This window comes from Plectropomus leopardus, chromosome 7, assembly GCF_008729295.1.
Source record: "Plectropomus leopardus isolate mb chromosome 7, YSFRI_Pleo_2.0, whole genome shotgun sequence".
Classification (NCBI taxonomy): Eukaryota; Metazoa; Chordata; class Actinopteri; order Perciformes; family Serranidae; genus Plectropomus; species Plectropomus leopardus.
In genome coordinates, this window is record NC_056469.1 from 26,677,120 (window position 1) to 26,700,156 (window position 23,037).

Consider the following 23,037-nt stretch of genomic DNA (forward strand, 5'->3'; position numbering starts at 1 on the left):
AATTGTCAGGCCATGCGTGTGCCTTTCTAAACTTGTCCAATCAATTCAATTTGCCACAGGTGGACTCCAGTCAAATCCTAGACACAAGGATAATTTAAGCAAACAGGATGCACCTGATCACAAGCTGCAGTGCCACAGCAAAGGATCTGAATACTTAAGTAAAGAGAGAGCTTTCTTTAAATTAAAAACTTCTAAAACACGGTTTCACTTTGTCAATCAATGATACAGAGTGAAGATTGATGGCCACATATCCGTTGAAGAAGTTTAAAATTTTAACTATGTATGGTCTGTAAAGCAATAAGAACCAACCTCAGCAGAGGTGTTTATTTGAGTGCCTGAGACTGGTCGATATGTACTCCTGAAAGTCAAACATGTCACTATTTTTATATAACACAGAAGCATGGTTACGATGCCGAAATGTTGCTGCATTCTGTGACTGACCCAAATATAGTTTTTGGCAACACTACTTTTATCTCACAGCTGTAGTCACTGGTTAAATTGTCACTTCTTACCTTCAAAATCAGTGATACATGTTCAAGTGTACATATTTCACATCGCTAAACAATTACCCATCAGGTGTTTAGCTAAGTTTTCCTTCTCATAACATTTGATGATGACATGTATTATGGGTCGACAGATTGTTGGCCTGGCTGATCATTGAGGCCGATATTTGATATTTTGTCGATTATCTGTACTGCCATTTTATTATAAAGATCTCCAATAAAATGAATGAAGTTAAAAAGTGCAAAGAAAGTGTCAGCATGGTAACAACTTTTACTTTGTAAAAACTCAAGACATTTTTATTTATTTATTTTTTATTTAATTTTCCACTTCACTTTATAGAAAAAGTTGCAGGGAACTTGCTGTATATGATGTTGAACGTTTCAATTTTGATTAAACATTTGCATTCAAGGTATTCAAATATAGTTTTGTGTTGGAGTTTGATTTATTACAAATATTGACAGAATTGGCCCTGAAAAACCAATATTGGTCCACAGCTAACATGTATACTGATTGACCGTGATACTGCAGTAAGTTAGATCACTTTCAGATTTTCCATTTAGTGTAAATTATATGAGACAAGAATTTAATTTTTTTCTATGTGCGCATCACAGTGAGCGCTGTAACAAAAGAGACACACTCTTGGAAGGAAACAACACAACCAACATTGAGGGATTTGTGAGGAGAGCAAAGACACAAACCTATTTAAAAACAAGTTGACAAACCTTCTTTCCAAGACCCCACCCCTCTTTCTGACTTTTCTCAGTTGTCAAAAACAATGGTAGAATGAACCCTTTCCTGCTTTTCCTCTAAATGTAAACTCCCTTTTACTTCATACCAGTTATACCAGTTTTGGGAAGCAATAAATACCATAAGGTTTCTCGTGCAAATTTAATGATTTCATGTCATGGTGATCAATATAATCTCCTATCAGTCATTGCAATACAGAAATTATGCTGCAACAGAGGATGTCTGTCCTAATTAATCAACTTTTGCCTGAGTCCAGTAATAATTTGCCAGGTTAAATCTTTAGTTCTCTGCCACTATATATCAGTATTTGAACCAACTTTTTAGGAACTTTTCTATCTATATTTTTTACCACTGGTACACCTTTTATGCCACTTCACCCATTTAACATTCATCAAAATAGTTGCTCTGTTTTAACAATCAACCACATTAACACCTTTCAGTTAGGTCGACCTCTTCTCACTCTCTCACTGACTCACATTTGTCACATTTTAAAACTCAGTCAGCGCTTTTGGCATGACAGTGTGACGCAAAAAGCCACCTTCAGACAGATATTAATGCTGCCGGTAGCCATGTAATTTAAGGAGCTTGAGGGCGCATATACGGTGGGAGGGAGGTGGAGTGAATGGGTCCCACAAACAACTGACTTTCATGCCAGAATCCAGAGTTTGCTGCCAGTGTGAGTTTTTTCTACACTTTACAATGTTCATATTTTGCCTAAACCTAACCATCCATGAATTTGGTGCCTAATTCCAACCATCGTGACAGTCTGTGTCCAACAGTTAAAAAAAAAATAAAGGTCAGTGTGATCTCAAAAAAACATGTCCTTGGCCAAAACACAACAATTCATACACTAATTATAGCCAAATTGCACAGAAATGTCTAAAAGAATAAAATAATGACATTATATATCCAAGGGGTCAAAGGTACAGAAGGAACAGACCAGAGTACACTTGGTGAGATACCAAATCGGCGACACTAGTCTTATGTGTCTACCTTGAAACTGTGCAGATTGTATAGAAATCCTCTGTGCTGCTGAGGTGGTGTAGATGTGTTTGAGGGATCTGTGTTTTCTGAGACATGGATGTGAGCAGTCAGTGCAACTTGAGTGGTGCGCGGAGGCATGCAGACACAAGGTGATATTCATTCATTCATCCATTATCCCTGCTGGAGCCTATTCAAGCTGTCATTGGGTGAGAGGAGGGGTACACTCTGGACAGGTCGTCAGACTATTGCAGGGCTGACACATATAGACAGACAGACCAGTCACACTCACATGCACACCTACAGCAATTTAGAGTCACCAATTAACCTGACATGCACATCTTTGGACACGCATGTCCAAGGTGGTAATTCTAGTTTTTAAAAAAAGGCTAGAATGTATTTTTTTCCTGTTTTTTAGTGACAAATGCCTCCTCTCATATCAGTAATACCAGTTTGAGAAGTTGTGACATGGTGGACAACATAATCATTTATGTATCCACACAATAATACTTGTGATATATTGATATCCACAACCTGTTAGAATTATTGTTGACTAAGTCTGAAAAAAAGTCTGCTTTCTATTTCAGGGCAAATGTTGAGTATCACTTTGAGAATCTTATCCTGCATTGGTCAAACTTACACAGCAAAAAGAGTTATGATGATACAGTTTTGCTGCATAACAGGAATGACATAAACACTGCCTTTTACAACACAACTTTCTTTTTCTCACAGCTGTAGTTACTAATTGACTTTTCACTTCTGACATTCAGGATCGCAGATGCACACTCAACATCAGCACATTGTGTATTGATCTAAGTTTTTCGTTCTCAGAAAACTAGATAATGCTGTGATTTAGATGACTGGGGGAGGTTGGATCACAAAGTTTGCACATTTAGTAAAAATTAAATTACAAAAAGTTCATTCAGATGGTCAATCAATGTATTTATTTTTCACATGTCATCATATAGGGTACAATTCCAGTGAAAAGTGACCAAATTATTTTTTTTTAGAGCACATCACTTTGATGTTGGTTACAATACTGACAAACTCCTTGAAATCAACAGTACCGCTGCTGTCCTCATCCATCTTGCAGAAGAGCTCACTCACTTCTGATATGCCTCTGTCCTAAAGAAAGAAAACATGGAGTTGTAAGTTAACTGTATGACAACAAAAAAAATGTAAAAGAGACTTTCACAAAGCTTTGTTGCACTGTTGTTTCAGATTTTTCACTTACTGTGTCAGGATATTCTTTCTTGAGCAGTTTAACAAGCTCTATCATGGACAGAATGCTGCCTTTCTCTTTTCCAGCATATTCTTCAAAGACAGACATGAGGAGATCCATTGCCTGTTGGATCCTTGCCATTTTGGCTGGAATGAGAAAAAACAATGTTGACTGATTATTCAAGTGTTTATGAACATATATTTCATGGCTGTGGTCATGCAGTAATGTGGTAATGCTTCATGCCACATGGAATAACGGGTTAGGCTCTGCCTCTTTGGAACATTAAACTACTGGAAGGAGGAGTGGGATCGGCTTGAGCCAGATCAGGAATGTTACCGCCCAACACACTTCCTCATTTGTGTCATGGATAGATCTGCAACTAAAAAAGAAAAACTAAAAAAAAACAAACAAGCTTAAACTCTGATTTTTAGATAGATAGATAGATAGATAGATAGATATACTTTATTGATCTCAAAACTGAGAAATTGGGGTGTAGCAGCGCCATACAGTAAGAACAAGAGAATAAAGAGCACACATTATTAATAGAATATAAAGTAATGCGCTTAAAAAAAACTAAAAAACTAAGAGACTGTATATATATACATATATACATGTGTAAAGTGCGGAACAGTATCTGAATAAATAAATCTAAACCTTGCTCCATTGTTGCCTTGTCATGTTTTTTCTGTCCCTCAGGGATAAATAATTTAATCAAGAGACAAGATCGAGTCTGGCAACAGGGTTTTTTTTTTTTTGTGACAAGCGAGTCTGTAAAGCTCTTCTTTAAACAATTCAAGGCATCTAAATGCTGCTTTCCTACTGACTTAATTAATTGTTTTTTTCAGAAATGCCTTGGCTTGGACTTGTCCCTCCTTTTATTACCCTGAAGTCTTGCTTTTTATTTACTAAATTGTCACAGTTTTCACTTTTATAATATTCATATTTGTTATTATCTTAGACAAGGTAATACACAAACCACACCCAAAAGCTTACTCACACTTCTCCTGCTGCATATTATAATATATCAGGTATCAACTTTTTAGTTTAATAAGACACAAAATGGTTAATGTTGCATTTAAAAAAGAATAAAAAAACAACATTTATCCACTTACCAAAGTTACGTGAATACTTTGAGAAGTTGATAACCTGAGATGTGTCAGAGAAGGATGTGAAGAGAGCATGGGAGTAAACTTTTTTTATATTACAGGTTAGCAGATCCTCTTCACAAGCCACCACCCATCTTTCCCACTATCTTTTTTTTTTTTCACAAAATCTCACACTGAGAATACTAGAATATATTCTTTTCTACTTTTACTCTTTACTATTTTAATCAAACAACAACAACAAAAAACAAACAAGATGCATTACTTTTCTCATCTCAAATACTGACTGTAAACTTTAGAATAATTTCTTTCGTTAGTAAGACTAACACCGCTGGTTTTGCAGGGGCGGATCCCAGGTCTATTACAAATTTCTGCATGCAGTAACTTGCCATTGTAATACCCACATTGTCAGAAGAGCTGGAAAGCATCTACAACATTCACTAGTGCTTTACCTGTACCTGCCTGTAATGTTGGGTACTGTTTATCGACTTCATTATTTTAGTGGAAAATAGGTAATTTCTGTTAAGTAGCAACATTTCTGTCCCCATCGATTACTTCTGCATATATTCTTAAAATGTGTCTAAAATGTAAGACAATTGGCTTTAATCATAGATGCCCTTTTTTAAACACACAAACATAGAATAATACATATTTAAAACATTTGAATCCTGTTTCTTGACTGTGCTTTTTTTGGGTATATCTGGTGGATTTTGTGTGAAATAATAAACTTTTTTGTTTGTCACAGTCTTAAAGGTTCACCCTTTCATCATAAAGAAAGACGGTCCGATTAAAAAAAAAAGTAAAAACATATTTGATATATGTTATATTTATGTGTAGAAGATTAGCTAGCTAAATCTAGATACTCATACTTCACTTAAAATGTTCCACCCTGTTAAATCTGTTGAGCCAGTCGAACCATAGGTATTATTATTGGAGTGCCTTAGACTGGTTACTTTGTTTTTCTGACATTACACGTCACTATTCTTACATTAAAAACATGAAAAGCCCATTTCTTTTCCAAAGTTAAAATACAGAAATGTTGCTGCATAACAGGAATGACACAAATATAGCTTTTTACAACACTACTTTTATCGCACCGCTGTAGTCTCGAGTTAATTTGTCACTTCTTACAATCAGGATCAGTGATACACGTCAACACATTTTAAGTCAGTGGCCTTTTTAATTCAGCTGTATGGACTTAACCAAATTCTTCCTTTTTACATTTGATATTGGCATGTGTATTAAGTGAGTGTGGGGCGAGTTCGATAACATTTCATTTCTTTTAGTAAAAATACAACAAGGCAAAGCTCTGAGGCAATGTGGCCACAATATATATTTGCACATAAGAATGAGACACTCTCCTGAAAAGTAAAAGCACCACAGATATTATCCTGGTCTGTGGCAACATGGCCAAATTATTCATTCTTAACTGCACATAAGGTTCATGTCTGTCACAATTCTGACAAACTCTTTGAAATCAATAACACCATCCTTGTCTTCATCCAGCTTGTGAAGTATGTCATCCACGTATTTTATACTTCTGTCCTAATGAAAAGAAATAAAAGAAATCATAAGCAGACTATAAAACATTAAATATATGTCATAGAGGCCTTCATAGCTTTCTGTTGCAATAGAGGAACATCTTTGGACTCACTGCATTGGGAAACTCCTTTACAAGCAGCACATGCATTTCCATTGTGGCCAAAGTTTGTTTTTCTCCATCCAACTTAGCGTAGTAGTTGAAAGTATCTCTGAGGAGCTTCATTGCCTCTGGGATTGCTCCTGTCATGTTGGCTGGAAGGACAAAATACTGTTGACTGTGCATTCCACTATATTTCACATGGGTTTGATAATGCAGTAATGTAGTAATGGACTCTACTGCTCTGCCACATCGAGCAAAAAGGCTGGAAGAAGTTGAACATGCAGCTGGCTGAGATCAGGAATGTTACTGCCCAAAACACTTTCTCATTTGTCTCATGAATTGAGGTGATTATTTTAAAATAATACAACTAATAATACTGATAATACTATCTAAACTGTTTAATCTTAAATGTTAATATCTATGTTAATATCTAGATGAACCCTCCAAATAGTACACAAACCACACTCAAAAGCTCACTCATGTATCTTATGCCACATGTTGCTATATATCAGGTATAAATACTGTGATAAATTGAGATAATTCTGCATCTAAACAAGGATTTGAAAAATAGATTTCCTCTTACCAAATTTGTATGATAACTTCGATAGACTGAGAGGTTGAGATGGTCACAGAGAGGGATTTGTGAAGAGAGCATAGACACAAACCTACTTATATACAGGTGGGACAAACCCTTTTTCCAAACCCCCACCCCTCTTTCTACCATTTTTCCTATAAAATGTCCAAAAAAAGAATGCAGGAATGTACACTTTCCTGCTTTTACTCGTAGCCCCCTTTCATACAAAAACTAGTTTGGTGAAGCGTCGGTGCTCAACATAATCTCCTTCCAGTCCTCATGATATGGACACATCAAATCCTCCAATCAACCCAGAAAAACATCAGCAAATGCTAGTTTTGGGATAATTTACATCATTAGTCAAACTAGCACAGCTGGTTTGGCAGCGTAATTCCAGGTTAAACACAGGTTTAACTAATATAATGGCAGTATTTGATTTTGGAATGAGGAAAGGCCTGAACAGGCCATTCATGCACTAGTGCTTTCAGTACCTGTACCTGAGTACAATCTAGTCTTCTGTTAATAATAAGCACCAATAACAAAGCACCAAATGGCACCCCTGTAAACTGAGTATTTTTAATGCATGTATTACATATACAATATTTTCCTGTAACTGAGTATTTTTTTCAATGTGGTGTTGGTCATTTTTAACAAAAGAACATGATATCACTTCCAACACTATATATCAGCAAACTCTGGCAGCATTGTGTCCAATCAAACACCAAACTGTAAGCTTTCCTTTTTCAGAGCCTTTAATTCAATATGTTACAGGTGCATGTACTGTGCCCCTTTTCTGGTTGTTGTCCCTTGTGTGTTTCTGTCCCTCCCCTTAGGCGTTGTGAGTTATGCATGAACGTAGCCAAACGTATCAAAAAATGCTGATTGGAAAGCCTAAAATGCACCAAACAGGCCCAAAGCGGGCAAAGAATATTGCGACATCCTCCACTGTTGCCTAACTTGTTGTTATATAAGACCTCTGGCCCTGCCCTTTAGTTCCAGCTACCTGCTCTCAAAAACAAGTTGATACATATTCCAAAATAGAGAATTAAGGAACTGCATGCTGACATACTGTCTTATTTTACTGTTAATGTTACTAATTATCCAATGTGCATTGTGAAAGTAAGTAAGATTACACTTTTACATGCTTTGGCTTCTAAATATCATCTGCCATTTACTCCTTGTATGCATAATGACTTATAATTTCTTGCTGTCAATGACCTTTAATTCAGATATCGGCTGTTCGATAAGCTGATCACAGTCAGCTAATAGCAGAGTGACACACCCTCTCTGTTAGCCTATCGTCTTACTACTTTTTATTTTAAATATGGTTCTCTTCATGCCTGCTGTTCCTTCATGCTGCAGTTGTACACTCGCTCCACCGCTTACTCTCTAGATTCATCACCCTCACCAGTCTCTGAATCATCAGATAACACTTTGTTATGTCAGAAACTTGGGTATCCTGATGAAAATACCAGTATGGTTAACATTTTAGGTTCCACTACAACCTTGTTTTATTTTTTTATGTATGTATATACACATTTATTGTCAGCCCTTTTCCTTTAAAAAAAAACAGATTTACAGGTTTAATTTGAAGAAGTGAATTGACAAAAATGAACATTCAGTGACAGCAAGCATTTTCAATTTTCGGGGAGACTTTTTATCTTTAGGTAGGAGTTCAACAAACCCCTTTGAAAATGCCCATGCCAGTTGTTCCCTTGCTAAAATTTATCCCAACTTTAGAGCATTATTTAGACAATCTATGCCAAGACAGTTGTTACAAATGGATGCCTGAGGTTATATTGCCTCATAAGATACCTTAAAGCTAGGCTGAAAAATTAGGGCACCACACCTAGTTAACCTGAGAAATTCAGATGCAACTGTGTTCAATATTTTTATAACTGTAACCTCACAAGTTCACGACACGTAGCCGGGAATCAAAACAACGAAAAAAAAACAAAGGATGGGAGGGTCGAGTGTGTCCTGCATCCTGCCTGAGGCGTGATTGCTCAACTTAGTGAAACTCTATCTGTTCTCGGAAAAATTATTATTATTATTATTAAATTATTACAACTACAGTCTTAAAACTAAAAAAAAAATCTTGTTTTAAGGCAAAAAAAGTATCACTTGTGAATAATTCGCTTTTTCAGCCAAACTAGCATAGCCGGCTGTGCAGTGTGGACGCCAGAGCTCTTGCATGCAATAACCCGGAGAGACGTTTTAAGGTAGTAATGCAAACAGTACTGTTACGCAACATATTACACACAGCTCTGTCCAGATTTGTGATGGTACGTGCCGGAATCGCAGTATCTCCACAACAAGGCTCCATAGAGTCAGTAAAAAGTAAAAGCATCTTGTAAATGGAAATACCAATGAAAAAATAAATCTCTGGTTTTACTTTACAATTGAAGCCTTTCATGTAGTTACTTTCCCATATGATTTTGATCTATTTCAGCTGATGAATGTTTTATTTATTTTCCAGTCAGATGTCACTTGATTACTTCTAAATTATTTGACAGATCACCATGCAAGTCCCTCTCTAACACATTTCTATGTTAATAATTAAACATTTACTGGGATTTTTGTAAACTTAATATATTAATACATGTTTTAAGTATACAAGTAACTCCTTCCCTCTCAAGGAATATTCTGGTTTCATATCAACAGAGCAAAACAGAGCAGTTTTTCCAAAAACTGTAACAGCATTTTGTCTGACTAACACCAAACGGCAACCTTTACTGGGTCACTACAGCAACATAGTTTGGCAAATGTAATCCCACTTTCAGCTACTTCTGCTCTGTCTGAATGTCTGTCTGTAAGACTCTTACTCCAATTCACTCTACTCCTCCATGTCAGCTAAATTTTGTGTCTGCATCCCTTGCAGCTTTTGTATTCAAAAATGTGTCCTAGGAGATGAATACTAACAATTATGAACAAAGCAACAAGAGCAAAACATGTATTCTGAGCGAGGAATTCAACCAAACAAGTTGGCTCTGCATGTGCACACACGCACAAGCGCGCGCGCACGCACACACACACACACACACACACACACACACACACACACACACACACACACACACACAATATGTTGCAACCTTGTGTTGTTGATCTCATCAATCTGCTGGCTGTGTGGTGAAAACATGTGATGGTTAGAGGGAGTGGGTGGTGCCAATGTAATGAGAGACAGAGACATAAAGAAGAGGACAATAGCAGAGAAAAGGCGTGTTCAGTGATTCACTGGTGGAGAATGTTTGCGGACACCAAGTATGCCGAACCATTCTGTATGGTTCTGTCTTTCCTCCACACAACAACAACAGCTACTGAAAGCTACTTTGTTGTCAGGATTAGTTGTATTTTAGGAGCGCTGTGCCTATGTGAACCCTAGAGAGTTGCAAGTGTTGCTGCAGACTTTTAGTTAGGAACATTTTGAAATCATCCTAAAACTGGAAAAGTGAGCATGACACACATCAGGACTAGTATGTGCAGATTTTAAACACGCAGAGACTTGAAAGCAACTAAAACAAGTACAATAACAAGTTATTTTGTACTATTAAGTACAACTCCAGCAATTCTAAGCATGTGAACAGTAGACTAAAAATCTATCATTTTTGTGAGTTGATGAAAGCCCGTAGTGCAGTACACTAGTGTTTAGAGCAGGGCTTTTTTTGTTTGTTTTTGTTTTTTGTGAAAACAGGCTGCTCCTGTTGGCTGTGTAGTCTCCGCCTTTCCTGTGGCAGCATCACCAAAATAATTTTCCACTACAACCCAGTGGTTGTTTGTGTGTGTGTGCGTGTGCACAGGAATGCTTGTTTACCTCGAGCTGAGGATTTCACAGAGGAAGTAGCTAAATAGCCGCCCTGTTCTCTTAATCTTTTCTTAAAAGTCTGTTTGATTCAAACATGCACAGAAAATGCAAAGTTGTGTCTCGAATAAATGATTCCCTTCCTGATTTCTGTAATTCAACAAACATCATGTGCATCCAATTATTGCAACTTTATTTAAAAAAAAAAAGAAGCCTGCAGCCGTTTAGCAGCTCCACTTGCGCAAGAGTGTGTCATACCGCCGTTGAGTTCATTATAGTTTATGAGCTACGGTTTGGCTGAATGTATCCCCGGAAAGGAATGATAGCTCAGAACTGGAGCTCAGTTCTCCTTTGTGTGGTTTGGGCAAGAAAAACGCAGCAGCTACCATGCAGCTCGGTTTACAATGAGTTACTATTGAACAGCAGGAAATTTGACACTCACGGACACAATGGAGGTTGTTCTGTGTATGGCACTCCTTTTTCTTTCTTGCTTTCTGAAGCAGTCGCTGACAATGTGCTCCTGTAAAACAAACAAATCGTGAATAATTAGACTGTTTGCAATGTATTATTAAGTACTACCCCTCCTTTTACATGTGCACATACAGTTTAACTCCATTATGAGACGATGGGCACTTGAGCAAAGATATGCAAAGGGCCTCACCTAAAGACTGAAAAAATAATGGACATACTCATGGCCTGCCCTTAAATATGGCTTACTTTAAGCCTTAATGAAATGTAAATGGTGGGCTTCTTTAAAAATTCACCCCCGATGCAGTTGTCGTGAATGCTGAAATTAACTTTAGAGACCAAAACTGTTTTTTGTACCAAGCTGTAAACATGTTGATTTCTGCTATAAATTTGGGCATTTAAATACGGGAGCCAATGGAGAATGACTCCTTTCTGGAGCCAGCCTCAAGTTTTTGGCATTTCTGTGTTGGCCTAATTTTGCCACTTGGCCTTACCACCTCTCCTACAAAACTGGAAGACAAAACAGAAATGGTGATGGTTGCTTTGCATCTGCTTGTGATAAAGTTATGTCTCTTTGTGGTTGTTTTTTTCTGTCTCTTTGAGGTATTTATTTGTCTTATTATGGTAATTTTGTGTCTTTTTGGTCGTTTTGTGTTGCTTTGTGGTCATTTTGTGTCTGCTTGTTGCAAGTTTTACAACTATTTGTGGTCATATTGTGTCTCTTGTGGTTGTTTCATGACTCTTTTGGGTCATTTCAACAATTTACAGTCTAACAAACTGTCAAACTTGCGAAATAAATTTATTACAGCATTTCGGTAACTAGACCCTTATCAGACCTTCAAATGATACACACACTGTTTACCTGATGGTCTAGTTACACCTCAATAAATGTATCGTAACTTGTTCTTAACTGTAATTCAGTGACTCTTTCTCCCTGTTTTTTGATGTATTATTTCATGTTCACCTCAGAATTTCAGTTGGAACCATGATACCATAGATGGTTTTGATTACTTTAACTTTAAAAGACACAGCTTGCAGCTGGGAATCAAATTAAAGAACAAACAAGACATCTGGGTAGGGTGTGTCCTCCTCCCTGCCCCGAGGCGTGACCACCCAATGCTATCTGCTCTCTCAGAAACTCTTTACCACCACAGTCTGCAGAGTCACACCATAATCTGGAGATAGATTCTGGGCAGAGTCTACAAGTGACCCACTCACTAAAATATACTTTCATCTTCACTTATACCTATTTGTGTCTCATCTGGTCTCCAGGATTCATTAAAATGTCTTTGTGGAGTAGAACAGGCATTGATGTTAGTTTATGGTAATGACTGATCATAGATGCAGACTTTGTAGGTAAGGTGCTATGAGGACGTCATTAGAGGAGACTGTGTGCTGTAATCTAGTTTGGGCTCCTTTATTGGTAGTTATCACTGTAATAGCTTGCAGGTGCTGGGAAGCTTAACTATCAACACCTGTGTTGTCTGGTGCACCTAAACACTGAAGGCCTCTCCTTTACGCTGGTGACTCTCTTTACAGCCATCTGCAGGTATCAGTTCCATCTGCAGTCTCTAACTGGAGTGATGTTGTGCGCAGTCGAAAAGTAATTACACACAGTTGCTTACACTACTTTTGGTACAGCTTCTATCTGCACCCAGTAATTTGGGTCCCTTGTAGATCACTTAGTAACTTAATCTGTTTTAGTGGATTTACACAAAAAATATGTTAAGTATCTGGAGGTTTAATGTCATAAAGACATACATTTCACCAACAGTACATTTGAACAGTCACTTAGGGACATGCATTTTAAAGCAGGATGATTTATCGTCTATAGTGTGCTAATAGGTGTTCTTTTCTGTTGCTCCACCCGGCACAAACTCTATCAACACTGTTGTGATACACCTGCATATTCATGCAAACGGGTTTGGCACTGTATCATCTAGATAATAGATAATACAATTATATAATCATGTCTGTGACAGCCTGCAGCTGCACCTTTAATCTGCTGGAGTCAAGTCAGGTCAAGTCAGGTCAGGTCAGTGGGCTTTACAGCATACCACATCCCTCTGCTCTTACACCCTCACATTGTCTAAGGAAAAACTCCCCCAAAAAAACCCTGTAACGGGGGGGGGGATGGTCGAAACCTCAGGAAGAGGGCCTGAGGAGGGGTCCCTCTTCCAGGACAGACAGACATGCAAGAGAGAAAGAGAGAGGGTAAGAGAGAGGGAGAGACGGGGAGAGATGCAACAGCAGTAATGGTAATAATAGCATGCCATAACAATAGTGATAGGTGTAAAATTACTAAATGCACTCTATGATAGCGTCTCATGCAACATGCATATATTGTTGGTGTTGATAAGAGTCCCATGTGTACGCACGAATGCTCCGTAGAGGCAACCGAGTTAGTGTAATGCAGTAAATAGACATGAGTGTTTTCGGATGGAGGGAGCAAAAGAAGGAAAAAGGAGCTCAGTGTATGCTAGAAAGTCCCTTGGCAAATTAAACCTACGTCAGCCTAACTAGGGGCTGGTCCAGGCAACCTGAGCCAGCCAAAATTTTAAACGTTGTCAAAGGGGAAGGTCTTAAGCCCACCTCTAAAAGTGGAGACCGTGTCTGCCTCCCTGACCAAAACTGGAAGATGGTTCCATAAAAGAGGAGCGTGGTAACTGAAGGCTCAGGTTCTCATCCTACATTTGGAGACTTTGGGAACCATGAGTAACCCTGCATTTTCAGAGAGCAGTGATCTTGAGGGTTGATAAGGAACTATGAGCTGCAACAAATAGGATGGAGCCTTACCATTAAGAGCTTTGTAGGTAATGAGGAGGGTTTTAAATTCATTTCTGGATTTTACAGGTAGGCAGTGCAAAGAAGCTTAAATAGGAGAAATATGATCCCTTTTCTTGGTTCCCGTTTGTACACGTGCAGCAACTTTCTGCACCAGTTGGAGGACTTGCTTGGGCAACTGGATAATACGGGGTAGACAGATACAGTTGCGTATCATCCACATAGCAGTAGAAATTTACAGAGTGAATTCTAATAATGTGCTTAGGGGTGTAATAGTGTAAGGAATGCAACACTAAGGCTACAATTATTAATAATATCGACATGAATGTTAAAATCACCTACGATAACGGGGATGCAGTATACTATAATAAATAGAATGGGCTGTAGAGTTTTCCAGGATGGGTAAGAAAGATTAAGAAAAAGGCTTTCAAATGAATTAGAATTTAGTTTAACTTTAGGGTGAATTACTAAGCTTGAATCTTAAGTAGCAGCGACTCCCCCTCCTCGGTCAGTGGATTGGGCAACATGAGTATTTATTTAACGAGGAGTGGATTCATTCAAGCTAACATTATCATCAGGACACAGCCAGGTTTCTGTGAGACAGAATTATTCAATATGAATATCCAATATTAAATGTTCTGCATTTAATTCTCCTGTCAGATGCTCTTTGACAGCAGATGTGTTAATTTTTATTAGGTTTTCTTGCACAACTCCCCTTTTGTTTATTTTAGATTTAAACAATTTAAGTGGTCAGAGGACAGACACTGTTTGTGAGTTAACACACAGTTTGGATGGAAATCCATGTGACTTCATGTAAAAGGACAATTATATGTAATCAGAAAAGTGGTATGGACACATTTCTGCAGATACCTGCTGCCACAATATCTCAATGGCTGGTATTGTTTTTAAATTGTGCGTCTTTTTGTGTTTGGCATCATGGAAAATGTTGTCACACCTATTTTAGTGGAACTACCACATAAGCTCTTTTGCATATTTTGGCAAGTGTTACATGTCTGTTTGTGTTAAGATATTTTTCATTGTGACAGAATCCAAACTGGGCAAAATACTTAACTACTGCATAATAGAGATCACAATGAAGGCAGAGTCTGAAGATGGGCGTGGACCAAGCAAGGTGCCAGAAATACAGGGTTAGGAAGTTGACATGAGATACTTAGCAGGTGGACCCGAGGGCAGAGAGCCAGCAGAAACTCAAAAGGTCCCTTATTATTTCAAGGAAACAGCCACTGAGCACTGAAAAATCAAATCAAGGAACCAACAAAGACTTAACTCTGTTTAGATACAACTGACAAATGTGTAGATTATGTATGTAATTTAAAAACACAATCACAAACAGCATTAATTCAATATTATTAAAGTAGAAAAGAAAATAGACCATATAGACCAAATCTATCAGCACTACATCAATACTTTCGGTTTGCTGATGAGCCCACAAAGCTTCATGGCCGGCTTCCCGGCTTTTGCGCATTTTGCAGCACTCTGGCCTTCTTTATGAACTTGGCAGCTCCGTGAAGCTCCACTGTCTACGCAACAAAGCAACCTGAGGTCAACAGTGCAATCCTGCAGGCAGCTTAATGGCTTCTGGGTGTTTTCCAGTGCTTCTGCATTCTCTCTAAACTCTACTCTTAGCTTAAAGTCACAGAGATACATATCGAAGCTGGGGTAATCCCATCACAAGATGGTCTATAGTTTGAATTTAACTTAAATCCCCAGAGCAGAGCAAGTGTGCTATTGAAACTTAAAGGGATTAGTTTCCATTTCATTACATTTCAGTAGCTAGACTTTTCATCGTGCAAACAGTCATCTGATGAAGGTTTAGTTACTGAAACGTTGCAATACATTAATTTGTTTCGTAAGTTATACAGTGTGCAGGAGCTAGTCTACAAATTGTGTCCTATTCGTACCTCTCCGATGCACCCAATACCATGTGAGATTTTAATTTAAAAAAAAAAAAAAGACTTTTACAACAGTTAGCCCTCTAAATTTTCATTCATGAACCACTACAAGTGTGTGGTTGTGTATGTATCTGTGAGACTCTACCTGCCACCTGTGTTTTTTTAATTGTCTTTTGTTTTTTGCTGTGTGCTGTGTTTTGTATGCCTCTTTTTATGGTTATGTAGAGTTTTGAATCAGAATGCCCTCTGTAATTTGTTGTTGACCAACTACAAAAATTTGACAAACAAATTAAAACTTCTGTGTAAAGCTTGCGTTTTCCATCAAAGAAATATTGCCAGACTTAAACCCATCCGTCACGAATGCCTTAACGACCTCTCATCTGAATCACTGCAATGTTCTGTATGTGGGAAAAAGCCGGTTGTCCTTACACTTGTACTGGTATCCCTGCATTGGTTCCTGGAGTATAGGACTGATATTAAGGTCCTATTGTTTGTTTTTAAAGTCTTACATGGCCAGGCACTACATCTCTGAGTTACTCTGTCCCTTTTCCAACCCCAGATCGCTGAGAATCTCAGACCAGCTTCTCCTGGCTGTCTGGCGATCGAGGCTTACCCCAATCCTAATTCTACATTTCATTTTTTGGGGATATTTTTCACTTTACTCCTCTGTGCTTTATTTTATTTACTGGTTTATTTGTGCATGCTTTGTTCTGTTATTTTCTTAATTTTATTTTATTGCATAGCACATTGGTCAGCTCTGGTTGTTAAAAAATGTGTTTTTTGATTAAACTTGATTTGATTTGATATATATTAGGCAATAAATCCAGTGTGAATTCAGAGGTTAAGCATTTTATAGCTTTACAAAAAAGGAAAAGGAGAAAAAGAGTTGGTTCACTTCATCCCCTTGTTTTGATTTACATAAACGATGGTTTGACCATTCACACAGACACCACACCAGGTGCACTCTGTTTATTTAGCTTGAAATCGCTGACAGATTGAAGATGGTGCCTCCAAACAAATCGATGCAAATCAGAAAAGATGAGCGCTTTTACACAAACACAAAGATGGAAAGGAGAAAGTGAGAGTGATACATGGAGTTGTGATGGCTCCTACTGGGGAAAGAAAAGGATGCAGAAAGGTATCAGCCAAAGTAACTCTGCAAGTGATTGCCATAAACAGATGAAGATGGCCACATATATTTCAGCTGGACAGCTTAATTTATTCTCAGACAGTACTGAGAGGACACCACTAAAAGCCAATTTACCGAGGCAACGAAACTCACTTTCTGTACCCTCTGTTGTCAGTGTCGGCAGTGTCACTATTAGTTTTCTTCAGAGGTTTTATATTCAGTCTTCTGTTCAGTTTTCATCTAGTTGTCCTTTACCTGTCTTCTTATGGTAGTAGCATTTGGCCATGAACCCGGCACACTTAACAAACTCTTTAAACTCGATCTCTCCATTGCGGTTTTTATCAATCAGCCCCATGATCTTGTTGAAGTCAGCTCCCTCGAAGTGAGCCTGCAGAGCATATTATTACAGCACAAGTTACATCTGATTAATGATATATGAGTAAGACACATGATGTTATGTATAGATGCACATGTATTGTAACTATATCATGTTAAAGTGAATGAGTTAAATATCTTACCTTAGCCTCAGGGCATGCAATCTCTTTCTCAAACAGCTTCTTTAACTCCTCCTGCGTTAACTTGCCATCCTCGTTAGCGTATGCCATAAAAACATCAACAATGTTTTCAACGGCCTGTTCCAAACGAGCCATAGTTGAAGCTAGACAAAGAGATTGATACTGATTTTGTGTAATAATTAAAGAAACACACGATTTACTGCTTTTGAAACACAGAGGATGAAGAAAAAACAAAGTTGTTGCCAAGAGTTGTGCAGACACTATATAGTCATGTCTTGGGGAAAACTCTTTATATTGGTAAATTAGAGTAATTTGCTTTTAGACTAAAGTTTAAAGGGAAGAGCTATAGAACAATGTAAAAGTCAGAGGTTCACATTCAACACTATGAAGGAGGATGACAAATGCTCAGAGCAACTTGTTTTTTCAGTAGCACAGAATAAAGCTTTTGTGAATTTAGGCAACTGCTCTCTAGTTTCATACCTCTAATAATGCTACCAGTTTACAGAAAATATTTTGTCACCTGTGTTGCATGTATCAGGCTTTGTGCAATCATCATGCTCACTCTCTCAACATATTCCAGATATTGTCTTTCCAAACACAGAACTCCCTCCCTCCATGATGCTTTCAAATGAGGACTCACCTCAGAGTTTAGGTTTATCAGGTGAAGAGAGAGATCACATCTGCTTGGTCCCAGAGCAGATTGGTGTCAGACTGACGGGAAAGCCTCCTTAAATAGGAGTGGACACAATCTCTGACACATGTAAATACATACATGTACAAAAGAACACATGGTGAGTCATACTGGAAATCTAGCCCACTCCCCACAAACCAGCTTCACTGGTCATTTTGTGCCAAAGTGTATAGACAGAGAATTTATCATTGCTAAGAGAGTGGACGCATGCTTGTGTTGTCTATAGAGAAAATGTTTGCATACACTGACATTGATGAAATGTGTATTTATGACTATGCATTGATGAGTGAAGTGTTTTGGTTACAGGTGGAGTATACCGCTGCAAGGTGCAGCCAACTGTGAAGAAAATGTGTACACGGAAAACACTAAACTGTGTAGATGTCTTCCTTGCCAAAAAATGGTAACTATAAATTCCATTCAGATACAAAAACATGACATATTTTATATTAATACAAGATTACTGATTAATTTACCAAGTGTCTAAAAGGAAACCCAAATCACTGACCACAGAAGTAAAGCCATACCAATAGTATTGTAAGCCTAAAGAAACCTTAATCATTCTACTCCACGAAGACACAATTATTCCCAAAGACCGAAGAAACTACTTTTCAATAAAATATGTTTTATGTAGAATTATACAGAACTTGTCATTCAGCTATTGTACATCAGTATTGGACACACAAATAAAAAATAATGATGATGTCCTCATCCGTCTTTGTAACACTCCACCCAAAATGCATCTTTGGTGTCATATTGTAAACTGTGGCTGTAAAAAGTTTCTCATCATGTGATTAGTGAAGTTAGACCTTACACACATGACAGTGAAAAGGGATGAGGACCTGAGCACAGCAAGGGACAGTCGACAAGGTAGCATTCAGAGCTTTACTTTGGTCCGTAGACGGCAGAAATTAAAAAAAATATATACATAGTATAACACAACACACAACAAGGGTCTGCTACACTTCCACAGGATGACTGGCTGAGTGAGCAGGGCTGTGTGAGTGGGCTGAGGATTAAAAGCGGACAGAAGTATATTTGGTAAATGGACCAGCGCTTGTATACCGCTTTTCTAGTCATTTGACAACTGAAAGCGCTTCTGCATTACGAATCACATTTACCCATTCACACATACACTAATACACTAGTGGCCGAGGCTACTGTTCAAGGGGCCACCTGCTACTCAGTTTTTAAAACACTCACACACAGATGGAAAAGCCATCAGGAGCAATTTGGGTTCAGTATCTTTGCATTTGACTTAAGTAGTTGAGGATCAAACCCAAACCCTCCAATTAGTGGACAACACACTCTTCCCCTGACACACAGCTGCCCTGCATTTGTATTTGAGGTCCATGCAGGTCGTATATGGGCCAAAAAATTGTTCCTATATGGGATTGCCAATTGCACACGAGTGGGTTTACCCAAATTGTCCACACATGGGTTATGCTAAGGCTATCTGGGTACCCAAGGGCATCTTGTCTAGGGCCCACTGGTTGTTTTGTGGCATACTGTATAAATATGGTGTTTCTATAGCTCAGAGGATGGACTCATGTTTTGTGTGTCTAGAGAGGAAAGTCCACTGACACTGATGACACGTGTTGGTATGTTCATGCACCATGCACTGATGCACGAAGTGTTTTGAATACAGGTGGGGAAGAGGTGCAAGGTGCAGTCTATTGTGAAAAAAAGTGTAAATGGGAAAACTACTCCACCTAACCCCCAAAATGGTGACTTTAAACCCACTTCCTGAAAGGAAAACTAAATTCATCAGTGTGTGGGAGTGGAGCAGACCCTTTTCTCCTTCAGACTGTTTGAATGTAATTACTTTGCCACAGGGTTCCTGCCTTCCCTTTTTACTTTTGCTTGTATTTGGTTTATAGTGTTTCCTGTTTGTCTGGGGTTTGTTTTTGTTTTCTTGATTTTTGCCTGCTGCTGACCAAAGTAAAGCTCTCAATGCTGCCTTGCTTCTTGTCTGCTGCTATGCTCAGTTCCTCATCCTCTGTCAAGTACCATTGTGTGTCTAAGTTCTGCTTAACTTATTATCTTAATTTGATTCAAACATACAACTGTTTACAGCACCTGTTTACAGTGTTAACTACATACTTCTAAAGGTAGATTTTTGGTGGAGTCTTATCAAGAGAGATGAGAAGATTAACATGATTTTCGATCTGCATGTGTTCAATACACACTTAAGCACTGCACGAAGACAGGATGCGAGTAAAAGAGCAAATAGCAAATTTCCCATAATGTTACACATTTTAAAGGTCCAGTGTGATTTTGTGGTTTATGGTGATGAAAATTTCAGATTGCAACTTGATTTCAGCTGGTTAGACTTACTTCAGTTCTCATTATTCATGAGGTTTTTACAGTGAGTCATATTATCCAGATGTCTTTTCTTATCCAAAACAAATGAACCAGGGGATTTAAAGTAGAAAAAACACCAAATTAAGCAGTTTCATGTTAAAAATCTGTGTTTTACTGATGACCTTGTTGCCGAGGGGCTGCTAACTGCAGTGGTGATCATGACAATACTTTGCTCAGGTGTTTGGTTTGTCCGTTCTGGGCTACTGTAGTAACATGGTGGTGCAACCTGGTAGACTCTGTGGACAAAGATTTGCTGCCTATGTAGATATAAACTACTCATTCTAAGGTAAAAAAAAACCCCAAACAAAACACAATGATTCTTATTTCCAGCCTATTATATACTAAAGATGACATTCTTATTGTATTATATTCAATATTTGCCAATATATTCCCCTAAATCCTAAACGCTGGACCTTAAAGGTATGGTCAATAAAGAAATATATAAACTTTGAGTTTTCAAAGGGTTCGAAACCTAACTAAAACATGGATACTCATAGTTAGGTTAGAGTATTCTCTTCCATCTTCAGGATCAATTTTATCTCGTTGTGGAGTAAAATAAAGATTAGGGTTCATTTGTGCTTAAGAAACGTGTGGTATAGCTTTGCTTCTATAATCAATGATTCAGTTTTCCTTTCAGACCACTTATTCGATCAATTAGTGATTATGAATTTACATAAAAACATTGCATTTTCAGAGTAAAAGGGGGGTTTAAACTCACCGTTCTGGGGCTGGGATGAAATATTCTCATTGTGTATTTTTCCATTTACATATTTTATCCACAATAGGCTGCACCTTGATGCTTAACTCCACCTCCAACAACACTTCATTCATCAGCGCATTGACTTAAATACACATTTCATCTATGCCAACAGATATAACACTGTTATCATTAGACAAAAAACAAATGTGAGTCAACCTTCTGAACTATAATAAGCACCATGATTACACAAAATGGCACAGAAAGACCAGTGAAGCTGGTTTGTGGGGGGTAGGGCAGATTTCCAGTACATGAATCACTACAGGAGTGTTCCTTTGTGCATAAATGTATCTTAATGTACTCAACATTGTATGTCCACTGTTATATAAGGAGGCTTTCCCCTCAGTCTTACATCAGTCTCCTCTGAGACCAAGCAGACGTGATCTCTCTCTTCACCTGATAAACCTAAACTCTGAGGTGAGTCCTGATGGAAAGAAAATGACAGAATTGAGTTTTGTGTTTAGAAAGAAAATATTTGTAACATGCTGAGACACTGAGAAAGATGAGAGCAAAAAAAGCCTGTTACATGTGACAAAATATTGCCTGTAAACTGGCAGCATTATTATTAGTATGAAACTTGAGAGCAGTTCCTTATATTCATGAAAGCTTTATTCTGTGCTACTGAAAACACAAGTTGCTCTGAGCGTTTGTCATCCTCCTTCATAGTGTTAAGTGTGAACTCCTGACTTTTACATTGTTAGCTGTTGGCTGTAAACTTAAGCTTAAAAGCGTTAAGAATCTAATTTATCAATATCAAGAGATTTCATATAACTTGACTCTTTTCTCTTCATCTTCTTTGTATCAAAAGCAGTAACTCATGTGTATTTCTTCAAAATTAAAATCTTTTAGTTAGTTAGTTAGATCTTTATTTTGAACATGGCAAATAAAATAGGAGGAAGTGAACAATGCTTTTTTTCTTTTTTTTAATTATATGGTAGATTTATATATATATATATATATATATATATATATATATGCACCTGCATACACATATACATATTCACCATACATACCTTCATCCAATCAAACACTCTGAATAAAAAAATACACACATGCATCACAAATCTGTCTTTTTGTCCAGCTTCAGCTATGGCTCTGGAAAAGGCCATTTCAGATCTTGTGGAACTGTTTCTGAGTTACGCTGACGGCGATGGTAAGCTAAGCCAGGATGAGCTGAAGAAGATGTTGGAGAAGGAAATTGAAAACCCTGAAGTCAAAGTAAGTAACTCAAGATATTCACGACATTCTTATAAAGTACATGTATAGCTATGCATAGCACATTCACTTGTAATCCTGCTTCTTATTCACCATTCAGATGCATTAAATGCTGTAATAAATATGTTCTTCAGGAAAAAATGACTAAAGGTGACTGTGACAAGATCTTCGGGAAGATGGATAAGAACTGCAGTGGACAGATCGAATTCAGAGAGTTCGTTATGTGTGTGGGCAAGATGCTCAAATGCCACTACCACAAGAAGACAGGCAGGGTCCAAGATGATGATGGAGGCTGTCAACAAGCTTGCAAATGAAACCATTAAAGAACTGCCATATAAAAATGTAAAACAAAAAATGTACAAATGGCATATGTGACACTGCCTACTTACTGCCAAATCTATCCTGAGTTAGAAATTCCAAAAAAAGTGTCCATTCAATACTTACTGAGAAACAAATAAAAAAAACTATTAAGTTTAATTTGATGTGGACTTCTCTGTCTTTTCGTGGCAATAACTGCATGTGTGGATACATTCACTTCTTCTTTTTCTCTTCCCTTCTGTTTGTATGAAACCACCTATTTGCAAAAATTTTAAAGTACTGTCTTTATAAATTGAGGGATTTGTGTCATT

General features: G+C 37.8%; 3 protein-coding genes and 1 long non-coding RNA gene across 7 annotated transcripts in view; 1 reads left to right on the plus strand and 3 right to left on the minus strand.

Moving 5' to 3' along the window:
* Nucleotides 1–3,153: 3,153 nt before the first annotated feature.
* On the minus strand, nt 3,154–4,666 carry LOC121945331. Its single transcript, XR_006105953.1, has 3 exons — nt 4,567–4,666; nt 3,467–3,600; nt 3,154–3,357 (listed from the first exon to the last, which is right to left on the minus strand). It is a non-coding gene; the product is annotated as an uncharacterized LOC121945331 (long non-coding RNA).
* A 1,055-nt stretch (nt 4,667–5,721) lies between these two features.
* Nucleotides 5,722–23,037, minus strand: part of LOC121945326 (protein S100-A1-like) — a 33,532-nt gene continuing 16,216 nt past the window's right edge. For all 3 annotated transcript variants that reach the window (XM_042489451.1, XM_042489452.1, XM_042489454.1), the window contains 3 exons: nt 11,018–11,095; nt 6,212–6,351; nt 5,722–6,102 (listed from right to left, as the gene is read on the minus strand). In XM_042489451.1, coding sequence (XP_042345385.1) covers nt 5,983–6,102; nt 6,212–6,351; nt 11,018–11,095 — 338 coding nt within the window. In that variant the 3' untranslated portion in view covers nt 5,722–5,982. The remainder of the gene's footprint in view (nt 6,103–6,211; nt 6,352–11,017; nt 11,096–23,037) is intronic.
* LOC121945328 (protein S100-A11-like) lies at nt 13,843–22,885 on the plus strand. 2 transcript variants are annotated; one of them, XM_042489457.1, is made up of 3 exons: nt 13,843–13,856; nt 22,275–22,411; nt 22,543–22,885. In XM_042489457.1, the coding sequence occupies exons 2-3, from the start codon at nt 22,283–22,285 to the stop codon at nt 22,720–22,722; spliced, it is 309 nt and encodes a 102-aa protein (XP_042345391.1). In that variant the 5' UTR covers nt 13,843–13,856; nt 22,275–22,282; the 3' UTR covers nt 22,723–22,885. The 2 variants fall into 2 exon arrangements, with proteins under 2 accessions (XP_042345391.1, XP_042345390.1); XM_042489456.1 differs by lacking the exon at nt 13,843–13,856 and adding an exon at nt 21,550–21,610.
* On the minus strand, nt 17,024–17,519 carry LOC121945330 (protein S100-A1-like). The gene is made up of 2 exons (XM_042489459.1): nt 17,388–17,519; nt 17,024–17,257 (listed from the first exon to the last, which is right to left on the minus strand). The coding sequence occupies exons 1-2, from the start codon at nt 17,517–17,519 to the stop codon at nt 17,099–17,101; spliced, it is 291 nt and encodes a 96-aa protein (XP_042345393.1). The 3' UTR covers nt 17,024–17,098.